Source organism: Vanacampus margaritifer, chromosome 4 (assembly GCF_051991255.1).
Source record: "Vanacampus margaritifer isolate UIUO_Vmar chromosome 4, RoL_Vmar_1.0, whole genome shotgun sequence".
NCBI lineage: Eukaryota > Metazoa > Chordata > Actinopteri > Syngnathiformes > Syngnathidae > Vanacampus > Vanacampus margaritifer.
The window spans coordinates 19301120-19328840 of NC_135435.1; the positions used below are offsets into that span (position 1 = coordinate 19301120).

A 27721-nucleotide genomic window follows, 5' to 3' on the forward strand; every position below is an offset into this window, starting at 1 on the left:
ATAACTGTAAAAACTGAGGAACAAGGGTGTCTCCAGTTCGCTTTAGTGCCATGGGAATCAGCTTATGATCCAGCATTCCCATTTCAATTCTGTATCTTAGAACCAGAAGCACAACCCACTTATACTGGGGGCAACCCCGATCCGTACAAAATTGTCCCCGTTAGCATCATTAAAGTAAAAGAAAAAGATCCGATCACTCTGTTACAAGCTTGGGATGACCCCTTTAATAATGGTGAACATACACACCCCCTAGCAGCCAACACCTGGTGGCAATATGCCAATATGACTGCATACAAGAATAACGTGTCTGGTTGTTATGTTTGTTCCCTCTTACCCCATGCAGCTGCACAGCCAGCTTTGTATGCTACGCCACTTACATACACAGACGGATTAGAAGCCAGGGCCAAAACCTTTGCCCCCCCACCCACTTCTAATGCCAAGCGCCTTTCTGTGCTCAATCAAGCGTCTGCTACAGGATTTAAAGTCACCCTGGACAAATCACATTTGGCTCATTGTAATGATATTGAAGACGACTCATATTGTTTCCCCTTGTGTGTCAACTTAACAGGAACAGGGGACATGTCCATCTCATCAGTCGACTCCAAATACTGTAACCACACTACACTCGTGCCACATAATGATACACCCGAGGCAATTGAGGGAGTCTGGTGGATGTGTGGCTGGAAGGCGTATATGCAACTGCCTGTCAGCGCCGCAGCCATCTGTACTCCTGTCTCTGTCTCTGATCACACGTACATAGTAACAGCAATACCAGCCCCCCCAATCAAAAGGCCCAAACGCTATGTTACTTTCAGTGAACATGATCCCATTTGGGGAAGTAATGTCCCCATAGAGCACAGATATTGGTCGACTGGTGACAGAATTACACAAGCCCTGTTCCCCCACACTGGTGTAGTGAAACTCGCACTCAGAATAGAAACTATTGACTACAGATTCCAAAGTTTTGTTAATGCCTCCATCCTTTTAGAAGAAGCCCAGAATGAAGTTATTTCTGCCACTCGCCTTATGGCCCTTCAAACTAGAATGGCAGTTGATTTGGCCTTAGCTCCCCAAGGAGGAGTGTGTGCAATGATTGGAGATCATTGCTGTACTTACATCCCTGACAATAACCAAACCATAATAGATGTCCTACACACTATGAAGAACCTTAGGGATACCATGACACGTGAAGACCAGGTTACCCCTGGCTGGTTAGACTGGTTATTCTCTGGCTCCTGGTCCCAGGTTCTCCTTAAAATTTTGGGCCCCTTCCTTTTGATCATTATAATGTTTATCTTATTATGTGTTATTTGTTCCTGCTGTATTGTCCCAATGTCTAAGAGATTAGTCGCCCGTATGTTCGTGGCCCAGATGTATCAATATAACTTACTACGCGTAGAGGATTATGTTGACACTGTGGAGACCGACACAAAAGTGTGACCCTCATCTTATTGTGTTTCCCTAACTTCAAATTCAGTTCCATTCTCAGACCAAGAGGTTCTCGTCACCGTGCGGTGGGGGAGTTATGGAATTTTTCCCTTTAAGTTAAGGGTTTTCGCCATTTCCTGAGAATGGTTCAAATGTTGTGAATCTATTAATGAAGTAATACTGAGAAAACTTAATTGTTTTAGTATTTACTGATATCCTTTTAAATCCACAACAGGAGGGAATGTGAAGTTGCTTAAAACAGTAGTCTTAACATTATGTGTATTTTAAAGAATATCCTGTATATATTTTTGTGTTTTTATATTATCAACTGTCGTTTAGAGGCGCCGCTCAACTTTCTCTAATGTTTTGTATTTTTCCATGACGTATGAAACGAAACTGAAACTTAACTGTAATAAAAGCGACGAGGTGGCCGGGGGAGGAGAGAGAGTCGGAAGGAGCCGAACGTGAGTTAAGGTCTCGCGTCTCCTCTCCTCTCCCAGCCGCGGTTGCAATAAAACAAAGCAACAGCTTCTGCCTCCTTTTTCCTTGGTGCACGGTCAGTAACTAAGGGGATCTGTAATATCAGACCCAACAGAGCAGCTCACCACTTTATCTGGATGGGCGCGCTGCAGAAATAAAAAATAATATATGACAAGCGCAACGGTCCTTCATTTCGATTGTTTGGGCCATTGGGTTGGATTAAGACCCTGTCAAGATTGTGGGTCAGGAGATCTCTAACATCACACAAAGGTGTCTTCACAAAATCTCCGCTTTTCAAGCCTGACTGATCAATGTTGTCTATTAATGCTCTCTTAGGTGTCAGATTTGCGCGTGGTTCGTGTCTGCTCAGAATGTGAACTCATTGACCTTTCACTACTGCTTTAGATACATGGCCATCATCCACCCTTTGAAGCCTCGCCTCTCCTCCACCTCCACCAAAGTCGTCATCGCACTCATTTGGATCGTGGCTGTCTTGCTGGCCTTCCCGCAGTGTTACTACAGCGTGACCAGATTTTATTACCCCAGAACTGTTTGCATGGTTGATTGGCCGGATGACTACGGAGGAACGCACCAACTCAGGTGCGACGTGATGTGATGCACGAAAAAGCACAAACCTCAACTAACATTGAAATGTTAGCCAAATATATATATCATAAACATCCTTGTTCCAAAAATACAATATAAAAAACTGATTTTTTTTACATTATCTACAAGTTAAAAATATGATATATATATAAGAAAAAAATTCCAACACTTCGGGGTACGCTCCAACCGCCTGTTTTAGCTAAAGATATTAACAAGCTTTCTCCGACAACAACAAAAAAACTTTCAAAAATATATAAGTTACTTTCGTATACTGATAAAATGTCTTTACCCATCTCAAAATGGGAGACAGACTTGTCTATAGCACCGGAATCTGACTTTTGGATTCAAGTTTGTGAAAACGCATTTAAAATGACAAAACACACAAACTTATCCAATATAAAATTATTCACAGAACATACATTACTCAATATATGATGAAGAAAATGGGACTCTCAGACTCCGACATTTGTCTCCAATGTTTACAAAACACTACAGACACTTATGTTCATGCTTTATGGTTATGTACTCCGGCTATGTATTTCTGGACTAAAGTCTTAGAAAAACTTTCCGCTATTTCGGACTATAGGATACCTTTATCTCCAAACTTGTGTTTGCTAGGTGACCTAACAACAACTGACTTACCACATAAACAATTTCAATCTACACTTGTAGCCCTTACTATCGCTAAAAAAACAATTCTTGTTAACTGGAAAAATAAACAAACTCTGAATATCGACCAATGGTCTAACCTCCTCATGAATCACATTTTAATGGAAAAAATATCTGCCTCAAATAAAAACCAAATATCAAAATTTATAGAAACATGGTCTACGTATATAGAATTTTTTAACCTAATTCTGGTTACTTAATTCTGTCTGTTAGCGAGAGCCACTACATCGTGATAACTTACATTGATGTTTCTGCATTTGGCAATTTATTATTATTTTATATTATTAGTATGGGATTTTTTTTAATGGGCTTTAGGTGAACTGATGAATACACACACGCTCGCACACACGCACGCACAAAAAAAAAAGAGAAAAAAAAAAGAAATGTTAGCCAAATAAATGAGATTTTTTTCTGCGGCATGACAGAGGCAGTAAATGGCAATTGCACACACACACACACACACACACACACACACACACTCACACAAAAATGGCATTTCTGCCCTGCTTAAATCAAGTAGCTGGAGAAGCCAGCCAGTAGTAATAATACAATCATCTCTATTTTAATTATAACTTTTTGGAACATGTTCTGGCATTCTACTAACAAAAATATTAACTCTTACCTTGTAGCTACCAGTTTGCAGTGATATTGCTGATCTACTTGCTCCCCTTACTGGTGATGCTGGTGACCTACAGTTTGGTGGGCCAGACCCTGTGGGGGGGCCACATCCCAGGAGAGGCGTCGGACCACTACCACAGCCAGATCACTGCAAAGAGAAAGGTCACGTTTTCCACTTTATTACTGCCATTTATTCCACTACAGTCGAATGAAATGTGTGAGCTGGGTTGACTATAAAGCCTTTGTTTCTAAGGTGGTAAAGATGATGGTTGTTGTGGTGGTGACCTTTGCCCTGTGCTGGTTGCCCTACCATATCTACTTTATACTGGGATCAATCAACACAGAAATTTACAAGCAACATTACATTCAACAGGTCAGCATGAGTTTCCATCATACGTCTGCTGTACATTGATCCTTATATAAAGTATTCAAGTGTGCATGTGTGTGTATAATTGTTTAATAATTAAGTTTAGTTTGTAGTAGGGCGCCACCAACCCCTCAAAGTAATGGTTTCTTCCACGTTCTAAACTACACAGGCTGTATCTACTATTGTTCACTACGCAATTAATTGAGGGGGGGAAAAAACAACAACAACGACAACAAAGTAGAAATAAAAAACCTCCAAGGCCAAATTGGTAAGTGCAAAATGATACAAAAAAATATTTGGGAGCGCCTTACTTGTTTGTGTTTGTCAATCTGTTAGCTCGCCATTGTAGCTAGCAGGCTAGTTCGTGGTTCATGCGTCATTGTAATTGGACGGGCATAACAATTATACATTTATTTAACTAATTAACTGTTTTTTAAATGACAATTAATCATAAATGACCATGGAAACAGTCAAATGAATTCTGCGCTTTTATCAGAAAACTAAATAGCGTCAATTCCATGTATGCTAGAAGCTGGGAAATTAATGGGCAGATATCGATTGGACTGTACCACTTTCATTCTGGGACAGGGGTGAACTGAGTCTCCAATGCTACATTTCTAACTAACGGACTAACTAACTAACTAAGTGACCGACTCAATCTGAAAACAGTCTAAAGAGTCTAAAATATTTGAAGCTACTTGTTACCAGGCAGAATTCATAGGAGGCGGTCGTACAGTAACTAGATCTTACAAAAATGAGTACAGAACTCACATTTTTGTATGTATGTACATGAATGACACTGAAGAAAATACAGCTTTTTAACAATGGAGATTTATTGCCTCAAAATAACTGAACACACAGCTATTAATGTCTAAACCACTGATAACAAAAGTGAGTACACCCCTAAGTGAAAATGTTCAAGTTGGACACAATTTGTCATTTTCCCTCGCGGGTGTCATGTGACTTATTAGTATTTCAAGGTCTCAGGTGTGAATGGAGAGCAGGTGCGTTAAATTTGGTATTGGCAAATGTGCCCACTGAGGACCAAAAGCATCAAACTAATATAATTATAAGAAAAAATTATGAAGACACATTAAGTTCATCATTGAGTTAAAACACTACTGTACAATTGCGTCTTGAGATACGAGTTTAAATTACTCCATGGCCACCGCTTGTGACTCATCACTGTCACGTCTCAATTGATCGATATTGGAAGCAGAGAAAACAGTGTCATCTTTTGGACGTGTTGAGGTACTGCATCTTGTTCTCCTAACAAACTAACTGAGCAAATGTGACGAATGTGCAAATAATGTCTTTATTTAATTATGTTTCTTATCTTTGAAAGGTTTACCTGGCCATTTTTTGGCTAGCCATGAGCTCGACTATGTACAACCCCATCATTTACTGCTGTCTAAACCAAAGGTAAATCTCACTTTGCATTCCCACTTTGAATGAATCCTAAACAAATAGTTTAAAAAGTTCCCCTTCTGTTGCAGGTTCCGTGCCGGTTTCCGCCACGCATTTTCTTGGTGTCCCTTCATCAAAGTGTCAGAGGAGGACAAGATGGAGCTGCAGCACACACACACCTTCAGAGTGACCATGACACGTAGCCTGCGCAAAAACAGCCCACGTGCCTCCATCCACGCAAACAACACAGGTGACGCAAACAAAGGTTGTGGTCAAGGATGATGCCAAATCATCACGGCTGTTACTAATTATGAAGCGACGACGACGACGTGGACATTCAGGCTCAATCTAGTGATATAATAAGAGAAGCCGCCATTATTTAAGCACTGATGACATGTTGCAGTGATGGTTTTGAATAATTGTGCTTAGCAAACTATGGTTGTTGAGGACTGTCTTATTTCGTTCACTTTGCGTGTAATTCAGTGCGTATACTGATGATGACGCCATTTGAACCGCTTAGTTGTGCTAAAGTTGGTGTTTTTGTGCTCTCATACTGGAAGTTCAATATGGCACCTCATTATGGCAAATAGATTTAACATTCAAAAGCTAAGTTTGACTACCTGGAATTAACCATGTATATACCAAAAACGCCTTTCTGACTCGTAGTTGGGATTTTTAATGAAGATATTTATTTGAATAATTTATGTACATTTAAATTGGATAATTTGGAAGTATTTTCACACAGAGGAGTAATTATCATAGGTATGATTAAATCATGCTATTTGAAGTGGGGGCGGATAGAAATGCATATGTGCTTTATTAGTGTCCAGTGCAGTAACAATTGGCAGAATACATTAAATCCATTATGCATATTCAATGTAAGACATATTCAAGATTACATTTTTGATGGTGTAAATGTATGCAGAGCCATACAGATAAAATAAAATGTCTTTTCTTCTTTACGCTGTGCTTGGGGAAAAAGATGCACCTATTGACGTAATATCAATGTAATTGCTTTGTGAGGTGAATAATCCGTGGTAATCAATCATCATGAATTGATTAAAAACTTTCTTGATGTTATTTACTAAGAAGCAGCGTCTCATTGTGAAGAATCAGTTTATTGTCTGCAAAAACAGTGTAGTTGTTCAAGACTTAACCATATTTAATAAATGTGAGAATATTTTCCAGTAAATGGTTGCATATTTTCTTTTGGTTCACAAACACTGTGGCCACATAACTGTAAGCTGAATAGGCCAAATGCATAAGTAATTCTGACATTGATTTTATTTAGTGAATGATTGACAGTGTTGGACAGATACAGCAAAGCAAGTTTACAGTATGTGATCAATACTGACAGTGTAACGATGGAGTGATCTTGCCCACATCAATCAGATTTTTAACTTATGTAAAACACTGTAGCGGCTTCACCGCAGTGTGTGGCTATGTCAATGCTACGATGCGGTTCACATTTGTGATACTATACATGTTCTCCCATCTGGTATGTAAAAAGTTTCAAAAGCCGTTCTTATTGGGACAAAAGAGGGTCTGAGAGTGCACATAGATTTGCCAACAATCGTAATATTTGAAATCCCAAAAAGCTATGCACCTAGGATGGAGCCCTGAGAGACGCCACGAGTCAACTTAAAAGACTATTTCCAACTCACGCGCCACTATTCACTTTTAGTAAAGCAAAACAATAAATAAATACAACTTAATGGAATGATCATTTAAATACCTTCCTCCTGAGATTTAAAGTGGAAGTCGCCCTTAAACATTTATGACAATATGTTACCTCACTAGTCTAAACATAACATTCTGATTAATATTACATTTGTGAAATATGAGTTATGAAGCAAAATCCAGCCATTTTTATCCATCTCAGGGGGCGGCCATTTTGCTATTTGCTGTCGACTGAAGATGACAACAATGTTGCTCAGGAGGGGTCAGGCAACGACCAATCACAGCTCACTTGTTTTCTGAAGCTGAGCTGTGATTGGTTGTTAACTGAGACCTGAGCAACATTGATATCATCTTCAGTCGACAGCAAGTGGCAAAATGACCGACCCGAGATGGATTAAAACAGCTGGATTTTGCTGCTTAACTCATATTCCACTAACACAATATTAACCAGAATGCCATATTTAGACTAGTGGGGCTGCATAGAACGTATTAATGTAAAATAAAAATAAAAAATAAAAATTGGGGTCGACTTCCCCTTAAAACATCTTTTATAATCCAAGAAGTGAGAACATTTAAAAGTCTCCTCATCAGAGTATTTCATATCATCTTAACGTTTCAGCAAGTGTAATATTGCTCAATAGGTTTGGGCCAGTGGTGCTCCAACAGGGACCCATGATAGCACCTCACGCACTTTCATTGCTGTTGCTAACGAATTGATGGATTCACGCTGCACGCCAAGATTTGTACAAATGTCTGTTAAAATACTAATGTTCTTTGGACATAATTTACAGTAGATTACAAGAAAGAAAGAAAACCTGGAAGAATCGGAGCACAAGCACGCTGTAAGCCTGTGTGACCCGTGCACAGATTGGATGTTCTATGTTCATGTTTACAGGACTGAGCCGATTAGAAATAACAGCTTCCTCTTTGTGTGTGCGTGTTCGTCATTATTGTGCGTTCAATCATTTTTAGATATAAAAATAAAATAAATAACACTACATGTAAAATATATTGCATACCAGAATAACATCTTAAAATCTTTGAAGCAACCACAAAATTCCCTTTCACATCACATTTGTGTCTTTTGTGGAGACACATTCTGCTGACTTTGGTATAAAATACATTTTATTCACCCCGCAGCTACTAATCATCATGGAAGAACACGCCAACCGACACCTTGCAATTACTAGAAAAACCCTGAAGGTGGCAGCATTTCACAACTACAGAGCAAAGTTGCGGGTGTGTTAAGAGTAATTGAATGAGCTATGGCTAGCTAATACGTTGATTAGGCTACGTAACAATCTCCCCCACATAGACACGAGACAGAGGAGTAGGCAGAGCATTGAGGGGCCAGTTGGAAGTCAAGAGAAGACGTGGACCGTGACAGTTATTTGTTGTGGAGCTCTTGTCTCAAGCGGACGCCTACGGCTGTGATGAGCGCGGCTCCTTTGCCGCTGCCGTCCTCCGACAGCAGGAAGTTGACATGGCATTGAGGGGCCAGTTCCTTGACGGTTTTGTGCATGATCCGAGAGAAGCTGCGCAGACAAGATAATTAGTTGGGATGATGTTAAGCGATAAGACCAGATCCCTGCATTTCCTCATGTACGGTGGAACCTCAAATGTTGAACATGATATTTTACCAGTAGGACAAACAGTAAGTGAGCCCTTGCTCATCGCTGGGCATAGAATTTAGGCGTTGTTAAAGGGATACTAGACTCATTTAGCCATTTTCAGCAGTAAGAAGTCAATTAATATTTTGTCTATAATTAATTTGAAATTTTAATTATTTTACATGTACAATTAATACCTTTAAAAACACATTTTGCCACTTGCTGTCGACTGAAAATGACACCACGTGCTTAGGTAACGACCAATCATGGCTCAGTTTGCTATTGTCACATGACCAAACCCAAAAAAACAGGTAAGCCGTGATTGGTCATTATTTGTGATGTCATTTTCAGCTGACAAGTGGCAAAAAATATTTTTAAGGTATTAATTGTACATTTAAAAAAAATCACGTTATCAAATTAATTCTAGAAAAAAATATTAACTTTTTATTGCTGAAAATGGCAAAATTAGACATTATATAGGAAAACATAAAAAAGTCATGATTTGACTAAAAAGGAGAAACACTTAAGCTTTTAACTTTGACAAGTCATGATACATTATGGCGTTTCACTACTTTGGAGGCTGCCTACATTCACTTAAGTGCCATGCCACCTTTAAAATAAATGCATAAATAAATTATAATCTTTGTTGCCTTTTATCTGGTTTGCAAACTCATTTGTGTTGGAAATGAGCAGGATGCCCTTTTCTAAGCTACTTTCGTTTTTGTTTGATGGAAAGGGACCTTTATCTTCCTCACATATACAGAATACTTCATCTTCTCTCATCATGTCTTTCCTCTCTCAAATCCATTTTTCAGACTGCTCGTGTATTGCGAAAAATAAAAAGGCAATGAAAAAGTAAAAATACCTTACACGTAGAATCGAGCAATGAAGACAGATTTTCACAAAAGTGTTAAAAATTCCACTTTAAATGACCTTCAACTTTTAGAGGATGCACCTTTGTTGGATGTACTGAACCCCCCGTGAGTTTCATATCATTTTCGCAACAAAAGTATGGGTCCCTTTATTTGTATTTACAGTATGTCTACCATGCTAGAAAAATATTGCTTGCAAAGATACGTAAAAAACAACCCTGATTAAGAACCACTGCTTTAAACCCCACCCCCACCCATGACCAATTTAGGTGCATTTGATGAGGCAGAAAATTGTTTTGAGTAGAATAATGGTACAACTTACTGCGGATGCAGTTTGTAGAGCGTGCCATCCACCCCTACAGTGATGTTCAAAAAGTCCAATCCACGGTTTTCCCGGATCTTCTCAACTACTGCTGCCATTCCTGCCCCACAGAGCTGAGCGGCTCGACGTGACACTGCTCCACAAACCTGTAAGCAACCACAAAAGGGAAAAAAGAAAGAAAGAACACTTTATCTTCATTGCGACACTTGTCACACGACGCTATACTGAATCTCATCAGGCCTTAAAACATTAAAAGGAGACATTCACATCCACACACAAGACTCTTTCACAAATCTCGGTTGTGCAAGTGTTTTGTAAGTTCAATTTCCTCACAAATGTGCACCGACTGCGCCTTCTTTTGAAACCACAGCTCGGATGCAATAAGGTTCACGAGTTTGCTTTGATAACCCTCCGTGGCGAGACAATATATTAAGAGTGTGAAAGTACAAATGGCAGCAGTACAATGTTAAAATAGCCTTTTCAATTCAAATTCAGTACAGTATAAAAATACCTTTTTAAATTCAAAATAGTATCAGACTCAAGATGGACCCCTGGGGACGGATACCTTAAGTCAAATATGAGGGAAAAGATGGATTTAGCACATACCAAGTAAGCTTTTAATCAAAACAATAAGTTTATAATAATTTTACAGCATAAACTTTAAGACCAGCCTGGGCTTAAGTATTCCACTTATTAGAATATTATAGCTTCAAAAGGCAGTCAAAAAAACTAAAGGATACCATAAATGTTAAACTTAGTCGTATTAAATGACAGTGAACATTTATCATTTATACATTTCTCAACAGCTTCAAATCAAGAGTCCATGAATATTTTATTATTTTTTGTATTCAACAATCTGGTGCAACGTACCTCTTTAACAATGATGCTGTCGTCACAGGTGCTGTCCAGTCCCAAGTGCTGCAAGATGGACCTCACTTGTAGTAACGCCAATCTGTCACTGCAGAAACACACAAACATTGAGAGTCACCAAAGTGACGGGAATTTTAAAAAATAAAATTTGGGGGGAGGAATTAGACATTTAGGCAAAATTAAATTAATAACAAATTTCAAAGATTGCTATTTTCCAATATTATTTTCAAAGGGATGGGAGAATATTTTATTGAATATTCTGAAGTCATGTTGCAAATTCTTGAATTGATCAGGATGGAGATTGAAAAGATAGATAACAGAGACCGATTTGTTAACTGACAAACATTTCATTGTATCTCATGTAATATCCTAATTTCTTGAGATGGTGACTTTAGCGTTTTAATAAGGTGTAAAAAAAAAAATAATAATAAAAAACTGAAAAATATTCTAATATTTCACTCTCTGTAGTGTCACTTTTTGAATGTAACTACTGAAATAAACACGTTTTTAGTACATTACTGTAATAATCCACTCCAGTTTTCCTCAACTGCTTTAACACACAAATAATCCAAATAATAGATCAAATGATTAATTATTATTCCCACCCCTGGAAATAACATTGGTGAGATTCGAAAGCATTTTAGCCGAGTATGTTACAAAATTAAACGAGTACATTGAGTACATTCTTACCTCTCAATCTGAGAGAGGAACTTTGTTTCAAAGATGCCTCTGGTCTTCAGCGTCTCCGAAATCTGCCCTCTGAAGAGGAAGCCCCTCTTGGTCAAATCTATTAAGATGTTGCGCACTATTTCGCCGAGGTACATGCCACTGACCATTTTCTCGTATCTATAAGGTACACATACACACACTCAAAGTCAATAATATATAAATACAAATTTAGTATAACTGGAAAGTATTCACAGCGTTTCACTTCTTCCACATTTTATTATGTTACAGCCTTATTGTAAAATGATTTTTTATTTATTTTTATCTCTCAGAGTTCTAAAACTATGAATACTTTTGAGTGATTCAGCCAGAGTCCAAAATTGAATCCGAGCAAACATCTCTGGAGGTATCTAAAAATGGCTGCTGACGCCTCCCACCCAAGCTGATGGAGCTTAAAAGGTGCTACAATGAGGTTTAGGCAAAACTGCCCCAAGATAAGTGCTTGTGACAATAACTGATAAGTCCATAAATCCTCCCAAATATTTCTTATGTGTTATTTAACAAGAAAACTAACACTCTGATATTGTACATGCAGGTAATTGTGCTTTACCTCTGTTTTCCTTGATTGAGAGAGAAGTCATCTACAGCACGGTCGTACTCGGTTCTGATGTCGTCTAGGCATCCGTTATCACCAAAGGCCCCCCACTCCATGTTGACGCACATTTGCCCTTCGTTGGACGGTATCATCTCAATGTTCCTCATCTCCTCCATGTAACACGCATTACTGCCGGTGCCTGCGCATGGACGTCAAGGCATTAAAGCGAAAGTCAACCTTAAGCATTTCTTGACAATAATGTTATATGTGACCTCACTAGTCTTAACATGACATTCTGGTTAATATTACATTTTGGGAATATGAGTTATGAAGCTAAATCAAGCTGTTTTTATCTATCTGCGGGGGCGGCCATTTTGCCACTTGCTGTGGACTGAAGATGACGTCAGAGTTGCTCAGGTGTCAGGCAACGACCAATCACAGCTCATCTGTTTTCTGAAGATGAGCTGTGATTGGTTGTTACTTGAGACCTGAGAAACTGTGATGTCATTTTCACTAGACAACAAGTGGCAAAATGGCCTCCCCATGAGATGGCTGGATTTGCTGCTTAACTCATATTCCTCTAAGTCATTTGGATCATCTCATTGAAGTTGCATTAATGAAACGTAAACTAACCAGCGATGAGCCCAACCTCACAGGTGGAATCCTCGTACGCACAGGTCATCATGGTGCCCACTGTGTCATTGACTATAGCCACGACATCCAGGTCAAATTCCTTTAGAAGAAATATATTGACACAAGGTAGTTTAAATAAAAGGCACGAGGGAAACGTCGCCAAAGCAAATTTAATAAAGTCATTCTGTACATTTAATATACATTATATAATGAATAAATATTGTACAGGCCCCTAATTTTTAATAATCTTTTTTTTTTTTAATCATGAGTTAACTAGTGAAGTCATGCGATTAATCACAATAAAAAAAATTATCACCTGATGCCCCTATTTTTTAATAATCTTTTCTTCTTAAAAAAAAGATTTAAAAAAGAAAAGATTATTAAAAAATTAGGGGTGTCAAGCGATTAAAATTTGTCATCGTAATTAATCGCATGACTTCACTAGTTAACCCCCGATTTTATATCTGTTCTAAATATCCCCCCAAAAATTCTAGGTTTTCATACTCTTGTTAACAAAAGTGGATTTTTTTTTTAAACTAATAGAAATAGTTAAAATGATTTTTTTACGTCTATAGCCGTCAATGGCAGTGAATGAGTTAAAGTCAACCCTAAATATTTCTTGACAATAATATGTTATATGTGACCTCACTAATCTAAACATTTGTGGAATATGAGTTATGAAGCAAAATCCAGCCATTTTTATCCATCTCAGGGCGCGGCCATTTTGCCACTTGCTGTCGACTGAAGATGACATCAATGTTGCTAAGGCAAGAACCAATCAGAGCGCACCTGTTTTCTGAAGCTGTGCTGTGATTGGTTGTTACCTGAAACCTGAGCAACATTGATGTCATCTTCAGTCGACAGCAAGTGGCAAAATGGCCGCAACCCCGAGATGGATAAAAACGGCTGGATTTTGCTGCTTAACTCACATTCCACTAACGCAATATTAGAACATATTATTGTCAAAAACAAATAATTGACTTCAACTTTAACTGTTATTTGTATAAATAATGTCCTGGAACAGATTGTGTTTGACTTAAGAGGTTCCACCAAACTCTTTTCCTACCTCTCGCCTTTTAATGGCCTCTCTCAAAAGCCCCACCACATCTTCTCCTTCACAATCCGTTGCCTTGAACCCTTTGGTCCACGTCACCAGGATGCCCTTTGCACACAAACACATACAGTGTTAGAAAATGCCACCATTAGGCACGTGTCAAGAGAACCACAGACAGACAGACACTCACAGAATCCAGGCTGGTTTGAAGGCAGGGGAAGGAGAAGGTGAAGCCCAAAGGAAGACGAGCGTTCTTCATCCCCATGTAGTCCAGGAAGTCACTTATACAATGCACAATGTGATCAAACAGCTGAAAGACGAAAGGCATGACATGCGTGTAAAATAAGTGTGGGTCTGTTTTGATGCACACAAATATATGGAAACTGCACCACGATCATGGACATGAGTGGAAGTCATTTTAAACCATGACAGAGAAGAAAGGAATTTCAAGGACTCTTGTTAATTTGTTGTTTTTCGGTCACTTAACAAAGTAGGTTACGAGTTCAGATATTAATGAGATGTGTGCATTTGGGGATAAACAAAAAACAAGCCAATGAGAAGAATCATGTTTTGCTTTTTATTTCATTTTATTTTTTTAAAGTTTTTTTTTTTTTGAGAATCATGTTTTGCTAATGTGGGAGGAAGCTAGGCTAAAGGTGAATAACCGTGTTTGTTTTATTTATTCATAACATACCCCACCCGGATTAACTTGTTTGTACAATTGAGACAGTTGAGATTGGTAATGTTAATTAAAACATCACCTGTGCCGTTAATATAACTATTTTGGTTACGACTAATATTTGTTTGCATGCAAGCCAAATGCTGTGAAATTAAGTGTCCTCATGCAAAATAAGTGAAAACCGTTTTCAAAAAGTGAAGCAAGAGTCAAAAGGTAACAGACAGGATTACCTTGACAAACAAAGTGACATCAGCACTCCTAATCAGACACGCTATACCAGTCAGTCTACATTAAAACAGCTAACGTGCTTACTGCCAACCTTCCCACGCCTTGCACTTCTATTTTATCATATGCCTCTCCCTATTTGTTTCAATTAGACAAGATCACCTCCTCTCCCGTCCCTTGCATCACTTCGAGAGGAATGGCGTAAATCTTGTTGTGCATCTCCACTGTTCTCTTCTTCCCAGAACGAATTTTGACCATCAGAACTCTAAAGTTGGTTCCTCCTAAATCCAAAGCCAGGAAATCGCCATTTTCTGCAATATAGACAAATAATCAGTGCTATTTAATCTTTTCATGCATTTGTATGTTTATACCTTGGATTAAGCATTCAATTAGGTTGTTATTTGTTTTAACAATGAGAACATTAAGGGGCTAAGACTTACACATTGTGAGACTATTATTTATATAAAATCAGGTGTTACAGTACACTGCGACATGACACAGCTCCTGAGACTAAAGATAGCACCTCCGACTTTTCCTTCCTGCTGTTCCACGGCATGACCTGACCTTGGTACTTGGCAGTTATCTCAAGTAAAAAGCTGACAATGTCAAACGGCAAAATGCACTGCTTGAAAACACCCTTCTTTTCAGATGCATTAAATAGTGATTATTTTTATATTAATGTGTGTGTGTTTAGGGTGAGGATAGATTCACGTTCAGATCACACCACTGGAAATGTCTCCCTTGTAAAAATCCGTGACACGGCTTCCCCAGATGTATAAAAAAATTGTTTTGTGTGTGCATCTCTCTCACTCACCTACACGCCCACAAAATACATTTTTAATCCTCCCATGAGTAAATATTCTTGGATTACTTGAAAAGCATTATTTAGATCTACATTATTATTATTACTTTTACTTAATTTTATTTTGGGGTGTCAAAATTAGATCATTCATTTTGAGTTAATTTAAAGTTCCTTTAATGCCAATATGTTTTTTTTAACGCACGATTAATGACCGCCCCTTACTTGGAAAGCCTGTATGCTATTGGGGGGAATTCCAGTCACAACCCAGCGGACGGACACATCCACGTTAAAATTTTGCAGTAATAATTTTAATAATAATGTTTATGTTTGTGGAAACTGGGCTCATGTTGTATTTTACAATTTTAAAAATGTGCAGAATGTCACAAGTTACTTCATGTTAAAGATTAGCTCTCAAAAATGCACTGAGCTGTCACCGTCTTACAAATGCAATTATGCCATCTAGTGGCAGAAAAATGACCTCAACACAAATCAATATCACTCGTTTTTGTTTTTTTTACAGTACAGTACACTTTTTTAATTTTAACTCAATTTTATGAATTTTAATAATTTTATTATGAAATTACTTTATCAATGACTAAAAGATACAGCCATATTTCTATTAGTTTAATTTTGTTTCCTCTTTTATGTTACGAAGAGTATGAAAACTTTTATAAAAAATATAAAATATTTGATTGTACATTTACAATACATAAAATTTGGGATTAATCGTGAGTTAACCATGCAATTAATTATGATTTAAAAAAAATGTAATTGCCTGACACCCCTAATTCTATTATCATTATTACTGTAAAACGCATTCAAAAATATAGGTTTTGAATGCACAATAAGGACAAAATAATCAATCAGACTGCTTAATTTAATTAAATTACATTTGAAATCAGTTGTAGCAGCACATGGGAGCCGCCTACTCCATATTTTCTATTATCTGTAAGTGTAATGAAAAGCTGTCCAAACACTTTTATCCATATGGCATATTTAGGCACCATATCTACTGAGGCCTCAGAAGAAAATGAGGAAGTGTCTAACCTGTGCCATCGGGAATGCTGCGCACAAACGTTGGCAACATTTTCACAGTGGCAGTCTCTTGCGTAGCCTTCGAAAGGCCATTTTGGATCTCGGTCCTCATTCGGTTCTTTACCTGCAGAAAACATACCGCAGCTTCATTAGCACGACGGCTCTTTACACGATCAAATACACTTTGACGCATCTCTCCTCACCTCTAGAAGCTGGTCGGTCGTCAGGCGGAATTCTGACAGAGTTTGCGCGATTTGCCTCGATTGCTCGGCGAGTCTGTAGGCCACGGCCGTCACCATGGCGGCTCCTTTTCCACTTCCGCTCTCTGACAGGAGGAACCGCACATCAGAGTCGGGGACCAGCCGACGGACCGCCTTGTGAAGACGACGGGCGTATCTGAAGTAGATTTGAAGCTTACTTTTATTATTGTGGTTGTGCGGTTTTATTATGGGTTTATTATTGACACTAGATTTAACCGATACTGTCCCCAGAAAACTAGATGGTGATCGTTCTTTAAACAAATGCACGTTTCCATGACTCACTGCGGGTGCATCTTGTAGAGCGATCCGTCGATGCCAACAGTGGTGCGCAGTCGGGCCACACCTTTGTTCTCTTTGAGCCTCATGAGGATGCTCGCTAGCACTGCCGCAATTAGGTTGGCAGAGCGGAAAGACACAATGGTGCAAACCTAAATGGAGCGGATGAGGGAGGAGAAACACATTACAACATCCATGCATCCTTTTTTCAAACCGCTTAGTAAGGGATATTGCAAAACTGGAATCTATCCCGGATGATCTGGTGCATCACATTTAACGCATGAAGAACTTGTTAGTCTCCAATGAATCTAACATGTATGCTATTGACTGTGGGAAAAAGCTAGAATAGAGGGTAAAATAACACCAGAATTGGGCCAGCCCCCATTCCAGAGTGGAGTCCTGAAGCGTCTATTTTGGCAACAATACCCACGTGTTGAACGGCGGCGCAGTCTTCATCCGAGGGCTCCACACCAAGTCTGATTAAAATCTCTTTGGCCTTGGTTAATCCCTCCTTACTCCTAAATGAGACATAGACAGAAAGGGTGACACTGTGTTGTAATCCAATAAAGCAGACGGTCACAAACTTTTTCAGATCAAGACAAGGGAAGCGTCAATTCAAGAACTTTCAAAGTTGGAGCTTTTTTTCCATGCGAATCAATAGGAATTAATGATAAGTCCATATATATATATATATATATATATATATATATATATATATATATATATATATATATATATATATACACAGGGTGCCCATAAAGTCTCTTTACCATTTAAAAAAAAATATTAAAAATGCAATTGATTAGATATTTTATTCACTTTTGTTCTATTGTATTCAGTGTTTAAAAAAACACACAGTGTTAATCATTAATGACCTTAAGCAAAGGATTACTGATGCCATTGCCACAATTGATGAGGCTATGCTACAGCGAATATGGCAAGAAATCGAGTACTGTCTTGATGTGCTTCGTGCAACTAATGGTGCCCATGTAGAAGTGTATTAAAAGAGGTAAAAAAAAACTTTAATAAATGCTGAATACAATAGAACAAATCTAAATAAAAGATCTAATCAATTGCATTTTTAATAAATTTTTGAAATGGTAAAGTGACTTTATGGACACTCTGTATATATATATATATATATATATATATATATATATATATATATATATATGTAATTTGGTTTTCTAAGTTTAGGAATGGTTGCAATATTACTAACAGATATGTCTTAACAGTCCCTGTCAAGAGGTTGTGAATGGAGATCCCACAAACAAAATGTAGAACAATTTGACCTCTAACCCCTGCTGCCATGTGTTGTACATCATCATTTGGGCCAAAGGAGGTCAAAATGACCTTCGGAATGATCTACCTGCAGAAAGTAGAGCAGCTACTTTTGGTAAAAATGTTTAAATGTCAATTTAAGACTTGCGTGTTTCTATTCTTAATTGCCATGCCCCACACTTTGGCATCTGGATTTTGGCTTGTGTTCCTGGGATATATAAAAAAAAAAAAAAGTTGACTTGCCTTTGTAGTATGCTATAATACAGGATTGACCATTTGATTCATGCAAATCATGCTTGTGGTTTTAAATGCAACTTACTTCTCAATGGCGAACACATGCTTGGTCTCCATCTTTCCTTTAGTAAGAAGCTCCGCAGTGATCCTTCCCTCAAACAGCAGACCCTCCCTGGCCATCTTGACCAGAATGAGACGAACCAGCTCGCCCATGTACATTCCACTAACCATCTTCTCAAACCTGTAACAAATCAAACAGGTTGGACTTGATCCACTAGTTTTCCCTGAATCCGAAGTCTTCATCATACCAAGACATTTTTGGACAATTCTATTGTGTTCTTTTTATCATGGTGAAGAATGATCGGCAATACAAACACATTTGTGTGTTAGAATTTTCCAACAAACGAGTAATGCAGCTTTCATATTTAAAATGATTCAATATAAATGCACCAACTGGAAAGCACATATTGGAAGCTTTGTTAAATTGGTTAGAAAATCTACAACCATGAATATTGTATGTAAATAAATAAAAAAAAAATATATAAATATATATATTAAAGATGATAGATTAAAAAAAAATAATAATAATTAAATATTATTATAATAATAATAATAATAAGAGTCCAAAATTTTAAGTTGTCAGATAAAGAAACATGAAAGGTAGATGAAAAACTTTTATAAATTACCTAAAAATGTCCAAAAAGTAATATTGGATTAGTAATAAAGGAAGAAGAAAAGCAGAAAATTACCATAAAATGTCCAAGAAACTGCCAGAAATGTCAGAAAATTGAATTAAGACAAGGCAGGAAAGAAAATGTTCTTAATTCAAGTGACCATAAAATGTCCCAAAAAACAAAAGAAAAAAAATCACGAAAATTACCATAGATTGTCCACACAATTGTCAAAAAATGTCATAAATTGATAGCTAAAAAGGGGGAAACAAGTATTTTTTTTAAAATAGCATGTCCAAAAAAATGAAGGCGGCAGAAAATTAGCAATGTCAAAAAATGTCAGAAATTTAAAATTTAAAAGAAAGGCAGAAAATCTAAAAATGTATGAAAAACAAAGAATTGCTGACCCCTGCTCTAGGACACGTAGTTACTAGATATTCAAAATTTAGGTCACCCTTTATTTTCTTCAATGAGCCATCCAACAGAGTATTTCTTGTTCTATTTCACTGCCTATAATTGTAACAGCATACACTCCTGCCCAAAGTAATGTTAGATTCTAAACATATACAGTAGCAGCCTGAGTGGGCCGAAATGACGTACAGCTGTTTGCCAGGGTTCAGAGAGCCTCGGTCAATCTCTCGGTCAAACTCCGTCCGGATGTCCTCCAGCCAGCCGTCGTCTCCGAACGCCCCCCACTCAGTGTTCACACACATCCTGCCTTCGTCGCCCTCCACCAGGTCGATGTGACGCAGCTCCTCCATGTAGCACGCGTTGGTTCCAGTTCCTAAAATAAATAAGTTTTCATAAATTCTTGTATGCACTCAGCTCTCCTTTTGGAAACAATGTGAACACACTGCAGATGCAATACCAATAATAATTCCGACTTCGCATCGTTGGTCGTCGAAGCCGCACGTCATCATAGTTCCCACGGTATCGTTCACCACAGCCATGATGTCAGCTCCATAGTCCTGGATGAAATGGAAAACGCTTCAGTAATGGCGGCCCCGCAGCTCCAGCCGAGATGAAGGCGGGACTCACTCCTCGTTGTTTGATGGCTTTGTTGAGCAGCTGGACCACATCCGTGCCCTCCACGCCGCTCGCCTTGAAGCGCTTCGTCCACGTTATCAGAGTGCTCTGCGGACAGACAACGCAACGCAAATCTGTCACTCAAGCTGCATTGCAGAAAATAAACATCCTATGTCAAAAGGTCAAAAGTACACATTCACCTCTACCATGCAAAAAGAACCTTTCACAATATGTGTGATGTTTTTCTTTATTCTAGCTACATTATATAGCAGCTCAGGTAAAAAAAATATATATTGATGAAAATATGTTCTATGCAGCCCCACTAGTCCAAATACAGTATTCTGGTTAATAGTGCATTAGTGGAATATGAATTAAGCAGCAAAATCCAGCCGTTTTTTATCAATATCAAAAGGCGGCCATTTTGCCACGTGCTGTCAAGTGAAAATGACATCAATGTTGCGCAGGTCTCAGGTAATGACCAATCACAGCTCAGTTTCAGAAAACAGGTAAGCTGTAATTGGTCGTTGCCAAAGCCCTGAGCAACTGTGATGTCATCTTCAGTTGACAGCAAGTGGCAAAATGGCCGCCCGCTGACATGGATAAAAACGGCTGGATTATGCTGCATAACTCATATTCCACAAATGTAATTTCAATCAGAACGTCATGTTTAGACTAGTGAGGTCACATATAACATATTATTGTGAAGAAATGTTTAAGGTTGACTTCCCCCTTAACTCATTCACTGCCATTGACGGCTATAGACGTAAAAAAATCATTTAAACTATTTCTATTAGTTTTAAAAAAGAAAATCCACTTTTGTTAACAAGAGTATGAAAACCTGGGTTAACTAGTGAAGTCATGCGATTAATTACGATGACAAATTTTAATCGCTTGATACCCCTAATTATTAATAATCTTTTCTTTTTTAAATATTTTTTAAGAAGAAAAGATTATTAAAAAATTTGGGGCGTCAGATGATTAAAATTTTTAATTGTAATTAATCGCATGACTTCACTAGTTAACTCACGATTTAAAAAAAAGATTATTATAAATTTGGGGCGTCAGGTGATTACAATTTTTAATAGTAATTAATTGCATTACTTTACTAGTTAACTCACGATTATTAACACATTTTATAATTGTTCTGAATGCACAATAAAAAATTTTTTTATAGGTTTTCATACTTTAACCATTAACAAAAATGGGGGGGGAAATTAAATTAAATAAAAAATAAAAACATAAATTAAATTAAATTAATTAGTCAAAACGAATTTTTGACGTCTATAGGCGTCAATGGCAGTGAATGAGTTAAGAACCAATATTGACACAGGAAAATAACATGGCGATAAATAAACCAAGAAGAAATTGTCAGGTGTTGAAAATGTAGTTCTACCTCATCAAGTTTAGTTTGCTGGCAAGGGAATGAGAAGGTGAAGCCAACTGGCAGCTTCTTGTCTTTAATGTTGTGCTTTTCCATGAAGTCGCCCAGACACTCGGCCACATGGTCGAACAGCTGGAACAAGGCGGAGGCAGAGGTAAGAATGAAAGTGTGTGCGTGTGTGTGTACTTGTGCGTTAATTAACACACTCTAGTTCCGCTCCCATGCATGATGTCCTCAGGTGTGTCGTAGATCTGGCTCTCCATCTGAACCGTCTGCTTCTTCTCGTGACTGACTTTGACGCGAAGGATCCTGAAGGCACTTCCTCCCAAATCCAAAGCGATAAAGTCTCCTTTCTCTGTAGGAAACAAGGGGAAAGGTTGCCACAGAAGAAGAAGAAGAAAGGATGAGTAAACAACAAGCAGAAGGGAACATGTGGGAGGAGTATTGAAAAATACATTTAAAATTCTTTTTTTTTATTTTCTTTTTTTTCTCTGGAGAGCTCAGTATTGTTCATTCGGTAATTTTACCGATTTGACATGTCATCATCATTGCTCACTTTTTTTTTTAATGTTTTTTTTTTTTGTATGTGGATGAGTATGTGTATGTGCGTGCGTGCGTGCGTATTCATTAGTTCACCTAAAACCTATTAAAAAATCCGTTCACCTAAACCGAACACTTCCAGCCAGAGTCGTGAGGCTGTCAGGAGACCCGAGGAAGGACCAAAGAAAAGAAAGGAAAGGAAAGTGAAATCCATTTCATTCTTAAGGTCAATCGTATACTTATTTTTGAGGTGTGGCACCAAATTATCTACTCCAGCAGTAGCTTGAACGATCACTATATTTATAACTCAGGTCCGGAAGCAATCAAATGTTTTCCTTATTGCTAAATCCAAGAGTAGGATTCCATGAAATGACTGAGTTAGTGTGAAATAGCTTTTTACAATAAGGTGTGGAATATTTGAATAGTCACTTGTGAATTGGTGAGTTGAGACGGCAGTTTAATTGCAACTGTTTTATGGCTTTCAGATTAGATAAAACTGCACGTCTTAACTGTGACAAATCTTCTTTTCAACAGTATTCTGAACATTCTGATCTTTTCTTTCTGCTAAATCATCTTTCATGTCAGATAAAGAAAAAACAATATTTACAATATGTTCTATGCAGCCCTAATAGTCTAAATATGGCCTTCTGATTAATATTGTGTTTGTGGAATTTGAGTTAAGCATTTTTGCTCAGCTTGAGGAAACAGCTGAGCCCTGATTGGTCGTTACCTGAGCAACTGTGATGCCATTTTCAGTCGACAGCAAGTGGCAAAATGGCCGCCCTGATGTCGATGTTCCTTAAACAAGTCATTCATTCGGTATCAGCGGCGGCGGAGTTTTGTCTTATATTATTGTAATAAATTTAACTTAAAGCCTCCACGATCTCAATTTGACGCCCCTTCAACATTCAGCCGCTAACCGAGATACTCTGACGGCACTTTCATCACGCAGGTTGTTATTGACTCCCGAAGACAGCCTGCCAAAAAAAATCAGTTTTTCCGGGCCTCTTCTTTGTTTACAAGTGTCTCCAGCTCACTTCGGTTTTTTTTTTTTTTTCATTTGTGCCTCATGGTTTATAATGTAATTATCTTATCATGCATCGTAATCATTCCCACCCGCAAGCCCTGTTTATACTAATTTGCATTTTTATGTACGGGCGTGGAGAGGGAGGAGTCTGGTATTTCTGCATTGATTGAGATTGAGCACAGATTCGTACATCTGGATTTCTTTTATGCGTGCGACGTTTTCCGGATATGGACGTTACGGCGTGCTTTAGTATGAAAGCCACGGAAGTTTTAGTACACGGGGCCCCAGACCCCTGAGCAACATTGATGTCATCTTCAGTCAACAGCAAATGGTAAAATGGCCGCCCTGAGATGAATAAAAACGGCTGGATTTTGCTTCATAACTCATATTTCACAAATGTTTAGACTAGGGAATCACATATATTATTGTCAGGAAATGTTTAAGGTTGACTTCATCAGAATATAGTGCCATGCACACTTCCTTTCTTTGGTCCTTCCTCAGGTCTCCTGACGGCCTCACGGCTCTGGCTGGGTTCTTAAGTGTTCGTTTAGGTGAACGGTATGGGATTTTTTTAATAGGTTTTAGGTGAACTAATGAATTCACACTCACACACACGCACATACAAAATAAATACAAAAAAAAGTTTAAAAAATAAAAATAAAATAAAAAACACACGCACATACTCACGCACATACAAAATAAATACAAAAAAAGTAAAAAAATAAAATAAAATAAAAAACACACGCACATGCACACTCACCCACATACAAAATAAATACAAAAAAAAGTAAAAAAAATAAAATAAAATAAAAAACACACGCACATGCACGCACATACAAAATAAATACAAAAAAAGTTTAAAAAAATAAAAAACACACGCACATGCACATACTCACCCACATACAAAATAAATACAAAAAAAGTAAAAAAAATCAAATAAAATAAAAAACACACGCACATGCACACACATACAAAATAAATACAAAAAAAAAGTTAAAAAAATAAAAATAAAATAAAAAACACACGCACATGCACACTCACCCACATACAAAATAAATACAAAAAAAGTAAAAAAATAAAATAAAATAAAAAACACACGCACATGCACATACACACTCACCCACATACAAAATAAATACAAAAAAAGTTTAAAAAAAATTAATAAAATAAAAAACACACGCACATGCACGCACATACAAAATAAATACAAAAAAAGTTTAAAAAAATAAAAAACACACGCACATGCACATACACATACTCACCCACATACAAAATAAATACAAAAAAAGTTTAAAAAAATAAAAAACACACGCACATGCACATACACATACTCACACACATACAAAATAAATACAAAAAAAGTAAAAAAAAATAAAATAAAATAAAAAAACACACGCACATGCACACTCACCCACATACAAAATAAATACAAAAAAAAGTAAAAAAAATAAAATAAAATAAAAAACACACGCACATGCACGCACATACAAAATAATACAAAAAAAAAAGTTTAAAAAAATAAAATAAAATAAAAAACACACGCACATGCACATACACACCCACATACAAAATAAATACAAAAAAAAGGTAAAAAAAATAAAATAAAAAAAAGAGAGAGAGCAATGATGATGACATGTCAAATCGGTAAAATTGACGAATGAACAATACTGAGCTCTCCAGAAAAAAAAAAAGAATAGAGTGCATAGAACATATTGCACATTTTTTTTAAGGGGGGATTGACTACCCTTTTAACAGTCTGCTCTTTTTCTACTCCGTAATGATGCAGAACATACTCAAAGCCACAACTTTTCAAAAGCAGTCACAGACGAAAAACACATCTAACGGGGGGCGAGGGATATTGCGAAACAGACGGATTATTCATTTTCCGAAGTCATCAGATGACTAATGGCGGCACAAGAGAGGTCTTTCAAATCGGAAATGAGTAGAACTGAAGGTCTGGACCACATGGGAACATTTTGGTCGGATTACAACAAGAATGCAGCACTGACCCGTGCCGTCGGGGATGGAGCGTACGAATGTCGGCAGCATCTTGAGCGACGACGTGGTGCAGGCGTGGCGGCTCAAACCTTTGACCATCTCCATTCGGAAGTGCTGCGTGATGTCCAGCAGCGTCTCATCAGAGAAGCGCATGGAATACAAGTACTTGTCAATCTGGCGAGACACAGAATAAAAACCCATTAGTTTGAGATCAGAATACATTGAAATATGATTCCAAAGTGAGTACTTAGTTTAACATTACATCTTCAGAGCAGATCATCAATATCATCAATGTGGGATTTCCTTATCCTCATAAAAATAAATCATGGAGGTGGGATTTAGATCGAGGCTGCCAGGCAATTCAGAAAGAAAAAAAAACCTCAGTAGAACTGCTATTAAAGAAATACACCCAAAACATGTAATCCACAATTTGTCATGATGTATACAATATAAATAATTGACTTTGTTCATTCTTTGCATTTTAAGTTGCTATATGGGCCTTAAAGAGCTTCTAAAAAAACGTAAAAGGTTCACTCCCTTCTAAATAAACAGGCACACTATAAAAGTAAAACCAAAACAATTATTTACATAATCACATACTGCATAACCTCATTATCCAAATGATCAAATCTCACAAAGAAATTGAGAATCCAGATTTCCAGATATACAAGGCCACACCCACATAGCTGTGAAATGAATACTGTTCAATTATTACCACCCTACCCTTTTACAAAAGGAAGTCAATAACATTAAACCAGCATGAAAAGCACTGTCCAACGTTTTGACTCAGAAATAAACACTTCTTAAACACACGATGTTTAAACATGAACTCCTTCTTCTCAAACTACACCTCTGGGCTTCTGTTAATGTGTGGTGGTGATTTTTTTGATTCGATATGCGGCCGAATCGATTTTGAAACATTCATTTTTTTATGGGAATATTCAACAAAACGTCTTATTTAGGGTTAGGATTCACACATTAAGCATGGAAGAATGTTATATTAATGGAACATTAAGCCTTAATATTTTATTTCAGCGCTGTTCAAACAGGAAACAGACTGCAACCTGTTTGTTAAATGCAGTAGCTCAGTTAGAATCATACAAATCTTACAGTGTACATGTACAAGTTTACTGATTAGTATTTTCTAAATATATTTAGTATTTTAAAATTATCAATTTTTAGATTTGTATCGAGATTAATCGGTATCAAATTGAAACGTGACCTATAAATCGTGATACAAATTGAATCGGCAGGTACTAGGCAATTCACACTCCTAGCGGGTTGGGTAGTTTCCGACGCTCTGGACGGGCCATGAAGGCATCACACATTTTTGGGGGGAAGCTATGCGCGCTATTGGCTGTTGTGTTTTGGTAGTTGAGCTTGCTGTTTTGTTCTTGAAAACTGTTAGCTCCACACTTGTCCTGATTATTTCACCATCGTTACAAGGCGATCGCCGGCGCACAGTCTCGGAACAGTAATGTGACCATTTGCGTGAACGTTGAGCTCGTATGGGTTGAACCTTGGGAGGGGTCCGTTTTGAATTGTTTGTTTACAAACAGAAATGGTCAAAACTTCGGACAGTGCCTTTAAGACTACTTGCGTCATTGCCATGTTTTAGTAGAGCTGTCAAAATTAATTGATTGACAAGTAATTAATTATCAAATTAACTATTTTAATAACCGAGTAACCATTTGGTTATTTCAATTTGTCCAAATCCTCTGATTTCAGCATATTAAGACTGATTATTTTCTGGGTTTAATCCAAATAAGACATTTGCAAACATCTGTTTTTACTTTGGAAAACAATGACCGAATCAGCAACATAGTACAACATCAATCTCCCCCCCACCCCTCCATTATTTTTTTTTAAATCACTATACAAATACAAAGTACACTCATACATCAATCACTGGTTAATACAAAGTAATCAAGGGGGAAATGCTTTTGTAATACACTTCAATGCAAAATTTAAATGAATCTGATTAATCGATTGAATAACCGATAGATGAATCACTTCTAAAAACACTCAATAGTGACAGCACTATTTTACACGATGTCATAGTTGCGCCATAGCTGTCCATTGCTGTAACACGTCACTCGACAAGCAGAAAACTTCCCACAGTGTTGACACACTCACACTGCCTGTGTCAATTGTGTGGAGTAGAACAGGATGTGAAACAAATTGCTGTGGTGTCACGTCAGCGAATGAACACGCTCACGCTTTTTTGTCACTTTGTACTTCATCAATGTACATTCCAGAACACGTTTGAAACATACACATTCGGAATGCTGATTTTCATTTCTTGTTCTGGACATCACAATCCCTGGAAGTCACTCCTTGTGTTTTGGGTAACAAGGTCATTACAGTGATATTGTTAGGGGTGGGAATCTTTGAAGGTCTCACGATTCG

General features: G+C 37.6%; 2 protein-coding genes and 1 long non-coding RNA gene across 3 annotated transcripts in view; 1 reads left to right on the top strand and 2 right to left on the bottom strand.

The window, feature by feature from the left end:
* The window catches only part of LOC144049939 (uncharacterized), a 13619-nt gene extending 8759 nt beyond the window's left edge, over positions 1 to 4860 (bottom strand). Inside the window, exons 1-2 of the long non-coding RNA XR_013293727.1 lie at positions 4480 to 4860; positions 3806 to 3949 (exon numbers count right to left, since the gene is read on the bottom strand). This is a non-coding gene — a long non-coding RNA (uncharacterized LOC144049939). The remainder of the gene's footprint in view (positions 1 to 3805; positions 3950 to 4479) is intronic.
* tacr2 (tachykinin receptor 2) overlaps positions 1 to 6823 on the top strand; it is a 19769-nt gene extending 12946 nt beyond the window's left edge. The window contains exons 4-8 of the mRNA XM_077562681.1: positions 2314 to 2508; positions 3813 to 3963; positions 4055 to 4174; positions 5514 to 5590; positions 5665 to 6823. Coding sequence (XP_077418807.1) covers positions 2314 to 2508; positions 3813 to 3963; positions 4055 to 4174; positions 5514 to 5590; positions 5665 to 5857 — 736 coding nt within the window. The 3' untranslated portion in view covers positions 5858 to 6823. The remainder of the gene's footprint in view (positions 1 to 2313; positions 2509 to 3812; positions 3964 to 4054; positions 4175 to 5513; positions 5591 to 5664) is intronic.
* LOC144049936 (hexokinase-1-like) overlaps positions 6675 to 27721 on the bottom strand; it is a 27362-nt gene continuing 6315 nt past the window's right edge. The window contains exons 2-21 of the mRNA XM_077562679.1: positions 25324 to 25486; positions 21954 to 22102; positions 21760 to 21879; positions 20379 to 20474; positions 20209 to 20308; positions 19941 to 20124; positions 18755 to 18910; positions 17585 to 17672; positions 17161 to 17306; positions 16822 to 17014; positions 16631 to 16742; positions 14944 to 15092; positions 14068 to 14187; positions 13890 to 13985; positions 12824 to 12923; positions 12206 to 12389; positions 11620 to 11775; positions 10930 to 11017; positions 10060 to 10205; positions 6675 to 8790 (exon numbers count right to left, since the gene is read on the bottom strand). Coding sequence (XP_077418805.1) covers positions 8643 to 8790; positions 10060 to 10205; positions 10930 to 11017; positions 11620 to 11775; positions 12206 to 12389; positions 12824 to 12923; positions 13890 to 13985; positions 14068 to 14187; positions 14944 to 15092; positions 16631 to 16742; positions 16822 to 17014; positions 17161 to 17306; positions 17585 to 17672; positions 18755 to 18910; positions 19941 to 20124; positions 20209 to 20308; positions 20379 to 20474; positions 21760 to 21879; positions 21954 to 22102; positions 25324 to 25486 — 2694 coding nt within the window. The 3' untranslated portion in view covers positions 6675 to 8642. The remainder of the gene's footprint in view (positions 8791 to 10059; positions 10206 to 10929; positions 11018 to 11619; positions 11776 to 12205; positions 12390 to 12823; positions 12924 to 13889; positions 13986 to 14067; positions 14188 to 14943; positions 15093 to 16630; positions 16743 to 16821; positions 17015 to 17160; positions 17307 to 17584; positions 17673 to 18754; positions 18911 to 19940; positions 20125 to 20208; positions 20309 to 20378; positions 20475 to 21759; positions 21880 to 21953; positions 22103 to 25323; positions 25487 to 27721) is intronic.